This window comes from Bactrocera neohumeralis, chromosome 2, assembly GCF_024586455.1.
Source record: "Bactrocera neohumeralis isolate Rockhampton chromosome 2, APGP_CSIRO_Bneo_wtdbg2-racon-allhic-juicebox.fasta_v2, whole genome shotgun sequence".
NCBI lineage: Eukaryota > Metazoa > Arthropoda > Insecta > Diptera > Tephritidae > Bactrocera > Bactrocera neohumeralis.
Window position 1 is genome coordinate 71,299,767 of NC_065919.1, and position 19,793 is coordinate 71,319,559.

At 35.3% G+C, this 19,793-nt stretch overlaps 1 protein-coding gene across 2 annotated transcripts in view; it reads left to right on the plus strand.

Annotated features, from left to right (window-relative positions):
• Positions 1-19,793, plus strand: part of LOC126767522 (uncharacterized) — a 617,976-nt gene that overhangs the window by 343,818 nt on the left and 254,365 nt on the right. For both annotated transcript variants that reach the window (XM_050485002.1, XM_050485009.1), the window contains one exon: positions 10,257-10,328. In XM_050485002.1, coding sequence (XP_050340959.1) covers positions 10,286-10,328 — 43 coding nt within the window. In that variant the 5' untranslated portion in view covers positions 10,257-10,285. The remainder of the gene's footprint in view (positions 1-10,256; positions 10,329-19,793) is intronic.

Here is a 19,793-nt window from a genome sequence, read left to right on the forward strand (position 1 = left end):
CTGAAGCTGCTGCTGTTAACCTGCTTTGTTTCTTCGTAGGCTTCGTTAGTTAGTTGCAAGTTCTTCATGATTTTATTTATAGTCACCAAAAAAGAAAACGACAAAAAAGTTGAAGTGTTGGTGGATATTTAGTGTGCTTGTATTTGAGCAATGACTCTCGAGTGAAACTTTTTGTTGCCTAATTTTCATGCACTCTCAGTGACACTGTCTGTCTTGGTCAAAGTGTAATTCGATGGTGTTAGATTCGTTGTGTTGAAGTGGTTATATGATAAGCTTTGTTGAGTTCTAAATGCTGTCTCCAATAATTGCTCACTTTAAATTGAACAATAATTGAACATGAAATTATATAATGGATTTTATAAAAAGTATATAAGAAAAACAGAGATTATATTAGAAACGAAAAGTGGTAGATCGGTAAGTAAATTTTCAAACAGTTCCAACTTGACACATTTTGAAATTTTCTGCTGTAAACTATACCCAACTGATCTTAGAAGCTGCCAAAAAAACACACACGACTATTCTAAAATTAATGGATAGTGGACTAATGCAAAAAAAATGAGTATAAAGAGGATATTTTTTTTATTTTGATCTGAATTTAATTTTAGAGTTCTTCACTAAATATATATTGAAAAATCTAAGCAGCATCTCATATCACCTAATCATGTTATGCAACATAAAATCATCTTTCTATTCAGGGAAAGGGCACTTCATATTACTCCTGATCAACATCCGAAACTAAGAAGTATTAGAAGTTTTAACTTAGCAGTTATTATTTTCATCAGAAAAATTTTAACTAAAAGGAGAAAAAACACAGAAACTTCAAATTTAATAGGGAATACTTATTATCATTCGAAAGAATATACTTAGCCTTTCATATTTTGAAGATTATCGCTTTGAAATATTTGCCGTGGCTACGTCTCAGATGGTCTACCCTAGGTAACTGGCGAATGACATGCATAGACTTTACATATCAGTATGAGAAAAAGTCTAGCGGATTGATATCACATGATCTTGGTGGCCAATCGTCCTGCCTAAAACGTGAAATTATCTGCTCACTGAAGCTTTCTTTCAATAATTCCACTGATTAATGCGATGTGTGGAAAGTGGCGCCGTCTTGCTGAAGCCAAATGTCACCGAGATCACGAGCTTTAATTTCAGGCATCAAATAGTACGTTACCATAACGAGATATCGATGCCATTAACGGTTAAAATAATAACTGAAAAATTTACTGATGATTGCATCAGCCCCCAAACCACATCAAACCCAAATGTGGTAGTTTTGCTTGTTAACATACACATTCAGCCAGAGATAGGCCCCATCGCTGAACATAATTAGGCTTCGGATCTTCTTGGAACTTTTAAAGTGCCCATAGAGCGAAACGATGTCGATCGGCTTAAGTTCTTGTACAAGCTATATTTTGTACGCATTCAATTTAAGATCTCGATGAAAAATTCACCATATTTCAGTCCAAGTTGTTGCGAACGGCGACGAAACGACACCACACGGACTTCGCGTGCTCTCTCAGCTACGGTTTCTATGTATATTTTCTTCACTGCGTGCTGGACATGGTCTATTCGGCGAATATTATCCAATAATGAATGCTGGGCCTCAAGATGGGTTATGGTGTTGCGAATAGTATGCTTAGTAGGCCAATTATGTTGACTATAAGTTGAGACAAACGCGCGAAACATATTCTTCACAGAACGTGAATTTTCATAAAAAAGTTGAATGATTTGTAAAAGTTGTTGTGGTGTACATCTTTCCATGATGAAATGGCAAAATTTACAGGAAAAAAATATAATGGCAGCTTGCACCGCTTACGGGTGATCTTTCAGAAGAAAGCTATTTAGAAAAGTACCTCTTCTTGGATCACCAGTTAATTTCCTTACTGCCTTAACTGGGTTAAAAACACAATTTTTTTCTCAAATATCTATCTGTCTGTATATACGCAAAATAGTCACTCGGCTTTTGAGATATTTTAATAATTACACACGACCTTTTTCCTCAACAATCCGAGCCACTATACATAGTATTATTATATAGCTGCCATACAAACTGAGCGACCGGATTTTGTATGTAAAACTTTTTCCTTTGCCGAGGTATCTTCAAGAAATTTAGCATGAGCGATTATTCAAGGCAGCGATGTAACCTTCGCACTATAGCATCAATTCAACCGAATTTACTGCTTTTTTTTATTTTCAAACATTTTTATTTTTCATAATAAAAATTTCACATTTTACTGAAATGGTTTAATAGTGCTATAACATAAGCTACTACCTTCTAAGCAAATATAGTAACTAAATTTAAAATTGTTTCATCAAGTTTCATATTCAAATTCAATAACATATACAAACAAGCTGCTCAAGCCGACTTTTGTTTGTTCTATTTGTATAAATTCCAACAAAATTGCAATAAAAATTTTATTTCAAATCAAATTTAACATGACATGAAAACAATAACAACTTATTTAGAAGGATGAGAGCGCAAAGCTGAGATTTCGTAACCTGCAAGAATATTGCTGAAATCTTTTAACACACACACATACATAAAAATGCACCAAACCATTATGAAGCACATAAAGATTTAACAATGATTGCTTCGACTCAATTTGCCCACATCACTTCAACAATCTGTCAATCTCTAAGCATTGAGAATATGAAGTGAGAAGTCAAGTTGAATTGCTGTCAAATCAAAAGTGGCAAAAGGACACATCTGTCACGAGGCAAAAACATACATATGTACATATAGTATATACACAATATTTATGAAGACACATGTCACTGGCGTGTGCGCCATAAAATACACAATTACTTTACGACTGACGTTTGGCAGAATTTCCATGTCAACAAAGTCATAAACAATAGGATCAAAGCATATCACTTTTCATGCAAAATGAACGAACTTGTCGCAAACCCGACTCGAGTTACGCATAAACGGACGCTTATGTATGTGTGTGTCTTCGCATTTTGAGTTTGAATACAGCGGAGTGTGTATGTTTGTATGGCTGCATGTGTTCTGAAAAGCAATTTGGCAAATCAACAGGATTTATAACACGTCGTAAAGTGAAAAGAATAAAATAAAGTTGAGAAAAACATAAAAATTGTCACCAACTGCCTGCAGTGCTTGTTGTGTCCAAGTTCTTTGTTGCTGGCCAAGACTTTGTGTTGTGCAAATGGTATGCGTTATTTTACTTTTTAGGGGATGATGTGTCAATGACGTCGATATACTACTCAGTCGTCATGCTGATTGGATATGCCCGCGTTGGAATGCCGGAATAAGTGCCCATAAATAATTTTCAATTTGTAAGACAAAACGTGTTTAATGTTGAGATTATTTATGGTCAAAATAAGGAAGTGAAAGTTAGATGAAATCAGGTGATAATCGCCTCTACCTCCTAGAAAATGGTGTTTCTACAACCTCTACACGGTATATTATGCTCCGACAAATATTGTAATGCCCAGAAAGAAGCGTGGCAACTATATTATTTATAAATTAGCAGACGAGCTGATTCCAATAAATCATGTCCTTCAGTGTGTGTTATATACTTGAAGTAGTCTCTCAGAGTTTAGATATCATCCAGAAATTTTACACACGACATTTCTTTCCAAAAAGCCGCTCATTTTTCAGAAACCGATCATTATAGCATATAGCTGACATACAAACGGAATGTTAAAAATCAAGTCCTTGTACGGAAAGGTTTATAATTTGAGAAAGTATCTTTCTGAAATTTAGCACAGATCATAACAAATTCTTTTGATCGGAACACTATAAGATTTCAGTTTTGAAAAAACGCATTTAAAGATGGCGCACTTAGCCTAGCTAGCCTCGAGCTCACAAATTCTTAAAGCAGTATCTCCGAAACTGTTACTCGGATCAAGTTGAAAATTTAAGACAATATTCTAGAGATGTTGTAGAAGTTAATAAGTTTGAGCTTCTTGTTCAAATATTCATTCCCTCATTATCACTCTTAGTAATCAAGGTGATATCTCTGCCTAAAATGAGCTTAGAGAGTATCTTGTTTTCGTCAGCTAATCTGTTTATTCGTTGCCGAAAATGTTACTGTGACCGATGACCCAAATTTCAAACGAGGGAAGTTAATCCGCCGACGAACTTAAAGCCTTTCTACATCTGGTGACTGCTCTGAAATTAATGACAAGGTGAGCAATGACCTGCTTTTCTGTGTGTATAGTAGCTTTCTGAATCCTCCCATAGTTATTTAGTAGAGCTACACAGGCTTATCTAAATTGAGTAGACTGTTAAAGAGAGACATAAAGATTCTCGAAATGTAGCCCTGTCCCTATTCCACAATCTATTTTGAGCCCGTCAGTATAAATTGAGATAGTATTCTGCCCCAATAAGCCTCTTCTTCAATCACGTCTAGAGACCACTTTCATCTAGTAATAACTATTAAAATCTATCCTTGGAAGTTATAGTCATAATTTGATTTGTTTTGATCTGGTACAGAATAGGAACAACAAGAAAAACGTTTTGGTTTGCGACCAACCCTTGGTTATTTACGTTTTCAGGTTTGGCTGTAAGTAAAGTTGATAAAATAAATCCATCTAGAAATGTTATTATATCTTCGATGCAACCAAAGTTACCATTTTTTTCCTTTTCAACAATCCTTGACCAAACTGAAAAAATTTGGTGCACAACAACCCTAAACTTAACCTACCCAAAAGCTGAATTTGAATTTTGTATAACCAAATTTACAACAAAACCACAAATGTTGCCTATTTAACATTTTATTCAAGCCCATCAGCTTATTTAACTTTAAAATGTATTAAATGTATCAAATTCCGCACAAACATAGAAACATAAATGTACCCTATCACATTATGTTACTAAATGTTTAAGAGATTTTTAATTAACCCATCGTTTAACATTTTCACCACCAAATTACAAACAAATTGTATGCTATTTAGAAGTAATTTTCGGGTTTTCGAAATTTCATCTCAAAGAGCGCAAAAGCTAACGGCGCGAAACGGCGTACCAGGTAGCTCATCTGTGTGCCATAATCCCCACAAGCACAGGCTATATTCGTACATATAAACACGCCATAAATCCCTGTTGCTTGCACACCTCTCTAAGCAAACATGCATAAGCAGGTGCGTTTGTATATGTAAATATTTGTATGTGCGCATGTGTAAGTGTGGCACTGCTACCGACCAAGCCACCTTCACTGCCAACGGCTGCGTGCAAAAATTTAAGCGCCATTATATCCAAGCGAAGGGAAGGGCAGCGCCATAATGTAAGGAAGATCAGCAACCGGCAAATAAGGATGCCATAAAGCGCTGTGATTGCGTCGATGTAGACCCTTGCATGTCCATAGCAATGACACGCTTAGCCTTTGGCCATTTTCTTGTTGGTATGTTAGTGAACGAAGAGGAGCAATAGCAATGACTGTCACATACACACGCATACACTTATACAACATATACATACGCACTTTGAGCGTTCCAGCTGCCATTGTTCGACGGGTGCTTAGCAGAAAATGGCGCAATGGCAGCCACTTACAGGCACTCAGTATTTGGCGGGTATTTACGAGCACCAAACTCACAGGCACACTACATAAATACTTGCAAGTACACGTGTACTTATGCGTGCCTCAATAACATCTCCATATTCGAGTACACGCACGACTCCTGCGACGTCGGCATTATCCTTTGTGTTTAACCATTGTTTGTTGCTCTTGACCGGCCACCATCTCCGCCATCAATGCAATTACAATAGTCGTTGCTACTTTTGGGCGCTAAACAGCCCTAGTCTCTTCGTGTTGTTGCTATTTGCACATGGGCAGATTTATGTTGGTCGCATTCTGTCTTTATTTGTCGTCTCAAATTAGCCAAACCGCCAGAGCTTAATATTTGCCATCAGCCATAAGGACACTCGCATATGCTGTTGTTGTTGTAAGATTTTGGTACAAAAGCGGTTGGTTTGTGTTTGCTGAAATAAGGTTTGCGTTTGTGTATGCGTTTGTTAGAGTGGCTTAATGGAAATTACTTCGTGTCATCAAAAGTAAAGTTATAGGCTCATTTGGAGAACTTATTCAAGTTTTACTAAACAAGTTTTCAGCAAATAAAAATAAATATAACATGGAATATAGACTAGAAATAAAATTGACTACATAAATAATTGTCACATCCACTTGTTTCGTATTCAATTAGAATAGTTAGTAACATATTATCTTTCACCTTTCTATTATATATACTACCTTTAACATTTCCTACTGGGATCCTCACAACCGCAATTCTGTATATATGTATAATTTCGCTTTTCGCAATGAGTATATAGCATAAAGCGATTATTTGCTCTGGCGCAATCACTTTGCTGCCACTTCTGTAGTTCGGTCAATTGGTTGGTTGACCGTGCAAATGCTGTCTGCCGGCTGAGTGCACTTGAAGATTCGAGTGGAAATTGCTTAATTTTCTGGCCACTTGAAACTAAAATACCCGCAACCGCAAGCTCATAAGCGTTGAATGAACTTCTTTGTTGGGTGTTAAGTGATTGATTGAATGAATATACTATATGTCTAGTTTAATCTCATTCGTGAATTTGTAGAACTTTTTTGCACCAATATATTTTCAACGGTAACGCCAAGTTTGGTACACTCATTATATTTTTCTAGCTGTTGAAATGCTGAATCATGTGAAAACAAGAAAAAAATTTAACTTCAGGTATGCCGCGCCTAGAAAGCGCTTGACAAATAGAGAAATTGTCAAACAAGAACTTTATTAGGATCGGTCAGTTTCTATGGCAGCTAATGATATACTTATTGCTTCGATCTGTAAAATTTCTTCAGTGATTATATCTTTGTATCAAACAATACGTCATGCTAAGTTTATGAAGATGACTTGTCAACTAAAAAAAAGATTTCCATACAAGTACAAGATTATGATGGATCAGTTTGTCTGGCAGCTATAAGCTATAATTGTCCGATTTTCGCGACAAATGAGCATTCCTTTGTATAGAAAAGAACGTATGCAAAATTCCAAAGCGGTATCTTAAAAGCTGAGGCATCAACTCCTCACGCTGTTCATTTAGGATGTAAATGTATATTTCATACGATCTCCGACGTTTCTTTCTGGATATTACAAACTTCGTGGAATACTATAGGTTATATATACAGTGTAACCAACCTCACACCGTTCGCGCAGCTGTCGCACTGGAATCAGCTGTTTATAAATTTGCTGAATCACAGTTCGGAGTATTGTTCACAAGTGTACAAAAGCGTTTTGCCAAAAGTGTACAAAAAAAAGTGATCAGCGATGGAATTCAAACGTAATAGTGTGATTGCTTTATATTTAGCTGAAAGATCACAGCCAGCAATTGTTCGTGAGCTCACACACCTTAATGTAAATAAAGTTTTTGTTTATCGTACCATCACTCGTTACAATGATACTGGTAGCATCGCAAAACGCCATCGAGGTGGTCATCAAAAGACTGCAACGTCACGTGAGATGGTTCGGAAAGTGAGGAAGCGACTTGAACGAAATCCACGACGAAGTGCCAATCAAATGGCTAAAGAACTGAAAATATCCGACCGCAGCTTCCAACGCATATTGAAAAATGAGCTCAAGGACATGTCTTACAAGTTCCAAAAGACCCATGATCTCACACCGAATCAGCAACAAGTAAGACTTGAGAGAGCGAAGCCGAATGCGGTCAAATTCCGAACATTGTGTTTTCTGACGAAAAATTTTTCCAATTGAGCAATTCGTAAACTCTCAAAACGATAGGGTTTACTTGACCGACTGTTTATACGAGAATGTAAGTCATCGGTTGGCCACCAGGAGGCAGCACCCGCCACAAATAATGGTTTGAGCCGCTGTCACCGCAGGTGGGCACTCTCCAATTGTTTTCATCGAGCCTGGCGTCAAAGTAAATGCGATATATAATCGGGAAAATGTTCTGGAGGCTGCTTTGAAGCCGTGGGCAAATAAACATATCGGTTAACAGTTAATTAACTCTTTTTCCGGATATAGATACAGGTTTAATTCTTTCGCATTGACTGATGTCTTATAAAATATTTTTATTTGACAGATTAAAGTACTCTATTATATAACAAATTAAAAAAGAACTTATTGGGTAGTCGAAAAAGCCTTTTCGTATTCTAATCAAACTTCAATTAATTTTTTTATATTTATAATGAACTTTAATGAAACTTTATTTTTGTATTCAATTGCTCTCATAGCAACTGCGACAGACTAAACGTTACTAAGCAAAAAATAAAAAGCAATACTACTATAACAAAATGTTATCCTTCTGCATACAGGGTGTAAATATTACTCACGAAATTAAAAATAAAAGAAATTCTACTTCGGCATGTTATGGCAACATGGTAAATATGCAAAATTAAATATAAACAAAGAGCTACAAGCAAATTGTATAAAAATAATGAAAATACATATATATTTCAATTTGCACTCAAATATCCATTTTTAAGCTGTTATGAGGCATGCTTAGTTCCGTTTATTTACGCACGGCCTGCATTTTTGCCTTCTGGTGTTCATTGCCGCAATTTAATTGAAATTAAAAATGCCTCCATGCCAAATGCACGTCTATGTATTTATCTATGTATGTATATATATATATGTACTATATTGTTTATGACTTGTTCTTGTTTTACCAACTGTTAGAAATTTGTGCAAACAGAGGAAATATTTACATACATACTGATATTGTATTTATTCGAGTATCCAGCTATGCTTTGCAAGCAGACTTGTTTGAAATTCAATTAAAATTGCTCAATTATTTAGGATGCCTTTCACTTTCATTTGCATATGCAATTATCGATGGAATCTCAAATTGTTTTTACAAAATTGCATGCAATGGCTTTGCACGCATGTATTGTTCTATATTTGAAACTATATGCGGTAGAGTTCAAATAACAAATCAATTTGAAATAAATATAGCGGAAGGTCAAATGCAAGTAAAATTAATTGCAATTGATTTGATGTTGCACAAAATTCTATTTAAATTTCACTCAACTCATACCTATAATCTTCTGCACACACACCCACCGAAACACTTTATTTTTTTATACCCAGAACAGGGTATACTAAGTTTGTCATTCTGTGTGTTACAAACCCAGAAGGAAGCGTCGGAGACCCTATAAAATATATACTTAAATTATCAGTATGTTAAGCTGAGTCGATTTAGCCATGTCCGTCTGTCTGTTTGTCCATCTGTCTGTCCGTATGTATGTATATATACGAAATATTCCCTCAGTTTTAAGATATCGTTTTGAAATTTTGCAAACGTCATTTTCTCTTCAAGAAGCTGCGCATTTTCAGAACTGCCGATATCGGACCACTATAGCACATAGCTTCCATACAAACTGAACGATCGGAGTCAAATGCTTTTTCAGTTAACGAGATATATTCTGCAAATTCGTCGTGGTTTATTCTCTAAGGCAACGCTACAATAGTTGAAGAAACTTTGCAGGTCGGTTAACAAAACATGCCATACAAACTGAAAAGCAAACAACCTGGCTAAATAGAACTAGTAAAATGTTTTCCTTTGGATGAAAACCACTGGCCGGTTACTAAAACCTAGTTTTTCTTACCATATTGAGTGAACCTTTTTAAGTATGTGAGAAACAAAGTCTTAAATCGAGCACAAAAAAAAGTTAACTGCGAAAAACAGAACTACAGAAGAATTTAGTAGTTGTAGTAAATTGTATATTAAGCAAAATGAATAGTTAGGTCCTTTTAAGAACTTTTGACAGCTCAATCCCTGCAAAAGCTTGCTTTGCTTATTGGAAATATATTAGGTGGCTTTATAGACCTTAATGGGATTAAACCTTCTTTCTATGAGATTAACATGAATATTTACCACGAAAAAAGTTAAGAAATCCCCAGGAGTTAAAATTTTTTATGCACCGTTATCGCACACTTTCATCAACTTTTTCTTTTTTAAATCAGTCGCGGAGTTGCTGCAACATTGCAATACAATTCGCACCAAATCCCACAAAAATTTTCAAAAATTCTGTATAAAAATTTCGCTATACGTGTGCTGCATGACACTCATGTAAAAAGTAACGGCGTTTTTTGCTGCCAAAACATTGTGTTCACGAAATCAACCAACAAATTAATATGCCACAACGTATTTACTACAAAAAATTGTTGCAAGCAAAAGTACTTTGAAGCGAATATCATTGTTTTTGTGAATTCGGTGCTTTTCACTCTTGTTTACGCATTTACTTTTACATATTTACAATTTCATGAATTTAAATATATTTTTTTCATTTCAGCTAAATGGAAGTAATTAACATATGACAACATGTTCAGTCAAATTGTGGTGATTTTAGCGTTTTTTATTTTAGGTAAGTAAAAGCAAATATTTTCACACTACATATCTACTTGAATAAACATACACACATGTAAAATATTCAATGTTTTCGCTGCATAAAATATGGAAATAAAATTTCAATGCATAAGCAAGTTAATTTAATAAAAATTGCAATAGTTTTTGCGAATAAATCTATAATCGTGGTTGCTGATATATCAGTTTGTGAAACAAAGAAAATATTTATTAGCGCTCTTTTACAGGTTTTTATAACGTGGCTCGAAAATAATGAGTAAAAAAAAGTATTTTTCAACTAGTGTGAAAACCATATTTAAAGAAATGATAAATTAAATGTTGAAATTATTTATTTCATAGTTTTTGTTTTTCAAAATGGTAAAATTCGCATTTGACACTTTTCCAACACTTGAATTATTTGCCATCATTTTCTTCAGTGTACTGATAAGAGAACTATAAGCTCTTAGAAGGACGAAAACTCATTCTTAATGTAAAATTTGCATGGAAAATGCACATAAATACTTTCAGTATGAAAGATATTTTTGCGAAACCGCGTTAAAAGCAAGCCAAATCAGTTTAACTGTAAGAGAAGATAGTAGAGCTTAAGTTTTTTAACGAACTTTCTGTAATAGAAGAATGGATGTTATAAAAGCCTTTTACGCTCAACCTAAGCGCTTTAGCTTTAATGGAAGATAGTGGAGCTTAAACTTTTCTGACTAAATTTCGGTAATAACAGAGTGGATATGTAAAACGCTTTTACGTTCGAAACAATTTTAGAGCTTACCAGCACAAAAGATATGAGCTTTGAGAGCTTTTTTGGCTTGGCAGCTTTACCTTTAAGCTTTCGAATATAACAATAATACAAAAAAGTGGTGAAAATATCTCAGGCTCAGTAACATCAAACTGACTTCGAAAGCTTTCTATACATATAAAGTCTTTCAGAGCTTTTTTGAGTTGGTAATTTTCTGCAGCTTTACCTTTCAGCTTTTGAATATAACAGCTTATAAAAAAGTGGAGAAAATATCTCGAGCTCAGTAACATCAAACTGACTTCGATAGCTTCTTTATACAGGAAGTACACGCAAAATATAATTTTGTAACAACTAAGTTTCCGGTTCTTTGACTGACTAAAGTGGTTCAAAGCAAACTAGTGGAAATTCCTTTTGGCGCAAGAAACTCAAGGAGCTTGGAAATGCTAATAATAATAAACCCAACTTTGCCATAAAATTAATTTTATGAACTTAAGCTTATTCTCGAATTTAATTTTTTATAGATTAGTTTTTAATGTATTGTTTACTAAAAGCTAACAATGCCAAAAGTTTAATTCTATGAGGGTTAGGTTGGGTTAACCTGGTAGACCAATAAGCCATGCATAGACCAGTTTGGTCTTTTGCGATACCAGATGGAGTTCACTTGCTAAGTCCAAGAGGAGTAGTCAACGGTTAAGATGCCTGCGCTTGACGCGAATTTTAACAGACTCTTCCAATGTATCATACCGTGAGGACCCCAGATGCTTAGAGCGGAGTCTTGCCAATGCAGGACAAGTTCTCAAAAGATGCTTCATTGTTTTCCTGGTGCTCTGCTCTAGCTGCATTTCTTGCAGTCTTCTCGGTCTGAGATAATCAATTCCATTAAACTTAAGGAAAATATGTCTGAAATACCATGCATTTTTGAAATAGCAAAATAAGAATATGTCTATAATATAATCTAACTAGAATAAATCAAGTAAAATATTTTTAATTCAAGAAATACTTTATGTATGTCACAAGTGTTGTCTACTATTTATACTATACAATACTTATTTAATTTTCCTTATATTTATGTAAATTTGTGTAGCCGTAGAAGTCCCGCGGTCAACTAATAAAATACCGAAATTTCGGGACTTCACACATGAGAATTATTTGTTCCAAATAGTAAATTTTTGTTGCAGCATTACAGTCGCTTTCGCGAAATCTCACAAGTAGCCAGCAAAGCGCAACTCCGAAATATTTCATTAACAGCAAGCAGTGCGAGTTGTAACTTTCTTTAATTTCCTTTGCGCTAATCCGCTCCATCATATGGCAAGTAAGAAAACAGCGCAATTGTATAACCGTTACAGCTTACTTCAGCCACACAGAGCACTACACAAGTGACCAACCAGATTATTTGCACACTTCCTAGACGAACTTGCAACTCACAGCTTCGGCTAAATATTTGGGCCACATTACTCAGCTTAACAACTGCAAGTTGGCTAACGGGCAATTAAGGTTAATTCGAGGAATCAATTCCAACATTAAAGTTTGCATTCTGGCCGGAAATATAAATAGCAATAAATGGTTGTGCCCCTTTTTCAGTAGAAAGAATAATATTCGGAGGCAGCAGCGGTTAGTTAATGGAAAAAGTTTTAATATTTCCTATTGATACGAGTATTTTTTTGATGCGTGTATTAACTATACAGTGCTTGGAAAAATTGAGTGACTGACGTTTCTTTATGTGTATAAATATACTTCGGAGAATTTCTGTGTGAGCCCATAAGTCCAACTAAACTGAAAGTATGAAAAACTTTACATAATGAAAATTAATAACGAACCGGTAAAGTGCTGCTCTTTTTATGCGGACTTCGGCTCGGTTGGCTAGTTGTTAGGCCGGCAAGTAATCCTTCGTGCATGGTTAGATATTTGATTGAAATGATTTCCCTTTTGTGTGTTTAGACTGATTGCTCCAGCCGATGGTTACTACGCTTCGCTTTATACGTATGTAAATGATATGTTTACAAATATGGATATTCGGAGGAATCGGAAAATATACACATATGTACAAACACATGTATGCATGTACATACATATGGAAACGGAAATGGTCTAAATAACAATATGAATTTTGATTTAGCCAAAATTACCAGGCAGCCAACCCATCATTAAACATTGTGAATTACAAACACAATGTACATATTAAGTATAAAAGTATGCCTTCTACCCACAACAGCAAGCATTATCATACAATCTGCCCACAAGGAATGATAAATTGTGGCCAAACACCGACTTATTTACTCACAAAAATATAAGTGGGAGTAACTGTGCCAGAACTAAGAAGAATGGAATAAATACAACAATACGTAAACACAATAAACAAAGCTTAATAACGGGTTCGCAAGCCAATTGATAGCAGTTATTGAACTTGCTTCTGTAAGCAGTGAAGTGGGTAAATGTGTTGTTGCACTGAAGTTACTAGCAAATTATAGGAATTTTTAGATTGTGCGAAGACCTCAATTTTGATTTCTATTTATGTGCAGTCTTAGTATGTCTTTCCCCTTTTGTTATATGTATAATCTCAAAGTGGTAATAAATTACTAACGATAAAACACCTGACCGTTTGGTGGTGAGCTATTGCCTTAAATTCAATTCAAAATGGTTATTTACACTTACTTACAAACTTAATCTTACCTTTAACTTACGATTGAATTCATTTACAATCATAATTAGAAGTAGCAGACTTACTGCAGCTGAAGAAAACAAATTACATTTTCTATGATTCATATTGCAAATTATCCGACAAATGAGCAGTTTCTTGGGAAAGAAGGACAGGTCCGAAGTAGCTCCTATTAGCAGAAGGGATTTTCCGTTAGATTTCAACGCCGATATTGTTGTTGGCGTTAATACTAATTCCAAGGTGGACGAAATTATCTACGACTTCAAAGTTATTACTGTCACCTGTAAGGCGTCGCTTCCTCATCCAGTTCAGTTGCTTGCTTCAATCTCATCAGTTGTTGGCAGTAAACTATAGAGTCAGTCGATCGACCAGGCTGGAGCAGCTCATAGTAGATGATTCCTTTCCAATCTCAATAAACACTCAGCATAACCTTTCGAGGCGTCAATCCTGGCTTCGTGGCAATTTGTTGAGCTTCAGCACACTTGGACCATGATGTTTTTCGCACATTGTGATCGTATTTGATCCACTTTTCGTCTCCTGTTACCACTCACTTCAGAAATGCTTCGATTTCATTTCATTTCAGCAAAGAATCGCAGATATTAATTCGGTTCATTAAATTTTTCATAGACAATTCATGTGGTACCCAAACATCGAGCTTCTTTTTGTAGCCTGCCTTTTTTAAATGGTTCAAAACTGTTTGATGATAAATGTTAAGTTCCTTTGAGATGTCATGGCTGCTTACGTGACGGTCCTGGTCAATCTTTTCCATAATTTCATCGAGTTTTTCAGAGATAGGTCGACCACAGCGAGGTGCATCTTTCACATCGAAATTTCCAGAACGGAAGAGAGCGAACCTTTGTTGTGGTCCACGAACTAATACAGCATCGTCTCTGTAAGCTTCACAAATTTCATTGGTGGCATTCTTTCCTTTTTTATACAAAAATTTCAAAATATAGCGAATTTCTTCATTATTTTCACTCATTTTTGAACAGCTGTAAGCTTTTTTCAACTTCCCCGAATTTAATTTTGGTTAAATGAAGCTTAAAATCTCTCCTTTTCACCAATATATGGATTGACACAATCTGATTGGTAGCGCTGGAATATACGACACCTATTGACAAAATACGAAACGACTTTTTCGACTACCCAATATGTATGTAGTTGCTATAAGTAATGCACATTAAAAGAGGGTTATAGCTTCTATAGCTAGTCACAGATATAGGAAAGAAATAAATAAATAGAAGGCAGATTTTAGGTCGAAACTGTATATTCTTCTTCTTTGACAACAACTCATGAACTGAATCATAAAATCGTCAATATATATGGACGTGTTCTGGATGCATTAACTAGAGGAACTATTAAAAGGAAAATTCATCCCGCAAATTATCATTATACCGCAAATATCACGTAAGCGTCAAAAATTGAGGTCTATTATTAAAGTGACAGTTAGTATAATGAAAGATACGATAATTATATTTGTTAACTCAGCCTTCAAACAAGGAGAAATGGTTTACCAAGCAGCACAAAATTTTGACAAAATAATAACAAATATTGTAGAATGACTGCCTATACTCCTAAAAAAATAAAATATATATTCAGGGTTACATGCAAATGTATCCAAAGAAATGTAATAATTCCCAAAAGCTTTATTACAAGCAAACAACGCGCTTAACGCGAAATCCCACTTTAAAATCGCTTCCTTGAAAATCGTCTCTTATTAGGCACCTCAGATTTGGCAATATGCCACTCGATTTCCTATTAAATTCATTTACGATGTAATATTAATGGCCTCATTTACTATTATTCTCACCAAGGCAAGCAACCAATAACAAGCAAGTAACCCAGATAATTAGGCCTTAAACCCAAATAAATGTCCAAATGCGTAATTATGCCCCAATTGCCCACTCAAGGGCAACACTTGAGAAAAGCCGCTTAAACAAATACTTAAAAGTGGGTGTAAAAATTTGGACAAACACTTGCCAAGCCAAGGCGCCGCCACACGCACATGCCGCCAACAACACCCACACATAGCAACGCTAATTTTGCTTCCATTAAATTAACTAATCTTCTTAACGGAATTTATCTAATAACTTTGCTTGCGCTGCTGCTCGCGAGCAGTGCGTGGCCCACTCGACGCTGCCGAGCGAAGAAAAACAATTTCCAGTAAGTACCGTTTAATAGCCTCAATGAGCCGGGCACTGTCATGGATGTGGGGGGGTTAAAAGGCAGCGAACAAAAAATCAAAATAACATGGACTTCTTGAAACGTGTAGAAAATCGTGGCCATTTAAACGCCACAGCCGTTGTGTCGAAATTTAATGCGCTCGCGACTTTTGAACCTCAATCCATTAAATTGCCGAGTATAAGCGCACAAGCGGCATGAGGAAAATGCGTAAAGGATGCCTGCCAAACAAAAGGGTTACTGACTGCTGACTAAGGCTGCGCACATAGTAAAGTGTGGCGTATTCGGTTGCAGAAATGTTGAAAGTAAAAGTGTGTGCGAAAATTCGGTAGCTTATGTGAATGAAAAGAAAACCGGACCTGGACTAAACTTGGAATCCGATGTTGGCAATCAATCCACACTTCTTTTCCATACTTACTTACCGGATCTTAGGAATTTCGACTGTGCTGGAACCTGTTGCCGAATTTCCTTATCGAACGTTGCTTTTTATCGCGAACAGTAGCGAATTCTCACAGTTGAACTAGCACTGAATTCAGTTTATTTCCTTTGTTTCCCAAGCGGCATTTCAAGTATTGATTTCGCATGTCTTCTGCTGAGACAAAAATAGTTTTGGCAAACAATTTTTTGTAATAAAATTTTCCTGTCCACACAGATCTTACACCTTACAAGTAATAATCACTCACTAAAAACTCTAAGCTTTCCGTTACTCATCGCGCCACTGCGTACCTAGCCTAACCGGCTGACTATCTATTGTTACCAGGGGCGCTGTATATCCTTGTTGTGCTATTTGTGGCATTTGTGTTCGTCGTTTAATACTTTAGCTAGCAGATGCCAAAAGACATTTCATTTGACTTATGCGCGCACCCACAAACAAACCCAATCGTACTTGTATAGTATATGTTAAACAAGCCCAAGGCGAGTTGATGGCTTTAAGTCGCTTGTGAAAAGCAAATAGTGCAAAAACAACAATGCAGAGACTGAAAGTGACAAGCGATTGTTGGTGCAACTTATGCTCTGAAGTGGCAATTTAATACCGAAGCCTTGCTGGCAAGTAAGCAAAAGTTTATTTAATTAAACTATTTTTTTTTCAATTAAACATTTATTTTTCTTTCATTCAGCTGAGCTTCTGCACATCGCATGTGGTGACAAAGCAGCGGTCAATTTAAAAGTCTAGACTTGAAACCAATTATTTTTGCAAGTCATACGACACGTGAGGAACTGAAATTTATTCGCAGGCATACCCATATACTAACAGTTATGACTTCATGTATGCCTATATATATGTGTGTGTGTACATTCAGCACCTACGACTATGAGTACGTATGTACTCACTTCTGCTTTTGTAACTGTGTTTATTTGCTCCTTATATCGCACTCACGGCAAGTAAACCGTTATAACATACCTTGTTCATTTATCCGAGCCCCTCCGCTTACGGAGTTTCCTTTTTATTTGTGACACAATAAAAAATAACGAAATATAAAACTATGAGTGATGGACTGACGTGCGAGCAGTTGACCACAGCGCTATTTATATATTTAGAATTTCTAACAAAAATATTTTTATATTCATATTTAGCGTGTTGAACACTCTGATCTGAAACGACTAACGTACATAAATGGCACTTAAGAGGAATCTTTGAAGAGATGGTGTTGAGTAAATTTTCTCTCTTTTGGAATTTTCATCTCGAAGTTATTTGCAAACATTTTGGTTTGACAAAAAATATATATATTTCCGCCTCATCAACTGTATATATAATATTTTCTGAGTCCACTACTTATACATTTCGTGATTCTAAAGCAAGAAAAAATGTGAAATTATGTTCCAGCGAAGCTATAGTATACGGTATAGCAAAATCTAGAAATATATCAATGGCTTGCATCCAACAGAAAACGTTTTGCTAGTTCTTCTTAGTTAACCTTCAAGTCGAGTTATGGTTAAGTAATTAGAAAACACAATAATAATCCGTGCCAAAATTCGCGAAGATATATCGCCTAATATAAAAGATTTCGATAAAAAAACTACATTTTGATCGATCAGTTTGTCTAGAAGCTATTAACCGATATCGAATGTGACGTATCTACAGCTTCCAATCATTAAATTTCATATTGATACTTCAGAGCATGATATTGTTGGTGTTAATACTGGTTCCAAGATGGACGAAATTATTAACGACTTCAAAATTATTACTATCACCAATAATGCTTTGCTTTGCTTTGTTGATACTCGTATAGAAGATTATACCTTCTCTCTTAACTCTACAGTTTGTTTATTTTTCTCTAGCAAAAGATTGAAGAAGTCAAACGATAGGGAGTCTCCTTGTTTGAAATCTCGCTTAGTATCAAACGGCGCGGAGAGGTCAGCTTACACAGCCGTATTAGTTTTGCGACGATGTCAAGTTCAGACATACCTGTAGGATCATAGAGGCAGCTCCTTTTCACAGGTCTGACTGACTAGTCCGCGTATAAGCAGGAAGACAGACAAGACTAAATCGGATCAGCTTGTCACGCTGATCTTCTAGAAATACACGTTAAAGGGTACACCATATTCCCTATTGGATGTTCCACATTTTCTGGCAAACTTAATATATCCTGTTTAGGGTTTAGAAACACGTTAATCGCACTTTGTTTTCTCGTGGTTTTCTCTAATTGATTTTTTGATGGTCGGAAATACGAGAAGGTATAAAAAAGCCATGACCTATCTATATATGTTATAAGTTTTTTCCTCTCTATAGCTCTCATTAAGGATTTCAAATGTGTCTATTTTAAAGTCCAACACCGAAAGTTCTATGGTTTAATTGTGCTCCAAAAATATTCTGATACCTTTATGTATATTAATGATTTTTTATAAAAAAGTACATGTTAACATGTTATAACTTTTATTTATGAACTTTTTTCAGATAACCTCAAAATTTATGTAAAAAACCCAAATAACCGAGTTTTTTATTCTACAGCATTTTGTACTGCGCTTGTGGATTAAAATTTTTCTACTAGATGCTCACTTGTTGATCTGACAGGACAATTATGACGACATAAATTGGACGTGGCGTCCTTATAGTTGAGGCCACTTTGTTCCTATTGAAAAACCCGTTTCAAAAAATTGTTTTATTCCCTAAAATTCGTAGGAAAGTCACCGTCTTAAATCAAACATAATGTATTTTATTATTTAAAATATTGCTTATTCCTTCTTATATTGACGTGATATCGAAAAAACCTTAACTTTCAATAAAAAATCATATTTCAAAATATAAATTTTTTTATAGGTCAGTTGATTTTAGGTAGTCTCTTCTTTCTGATAATTTCTATAAAATATCCACCTATTATAATGATAAATTTGCGCTAAAAGTACAAGAAAATGCCGCACTAAACGATTCAAAGAAAGTTTTTTACGGCTGCTTTTATGAAATTATTGGTAGATGAAATAAAAAAGCACATTGGAGTCGGCTTTTTTATGGATATATTTTTTATACCATCAGAAAGTAAATTTTATCTTTCGTTTCAAATGGGTTTTAATTGAATTTGACTTTTTTTGTTTTTTCATTATCAAAGGTTTCTGGACTGGTCTATTATTTATTCCTTCACACTAAAACTCTAGCTTTGAAACTAGTGCCCATTCGACATTATGCACTCTTGCCAGCATTTCTTCCAATCGTCTAAATACTTCTCAAACTTGGCTTTTGTAATAGCTTTAGCTCTTTCTGCTATTTTCATCTATCCTCGTAAAACAGCAGCCATTTAGGCTCTCTTAATTTTGAGAAATAGGAAAAAGTCACACGGAGCCAGGTCTGCTGAATATGGAGGCTGACCAATATTATAGTACATATTGCTTATATTCTAGACATCATGAAAAAGTAAGGAAGTGTGTGCTTTTAGCAAACGAAAATCGACAAGGTCATAAAAACA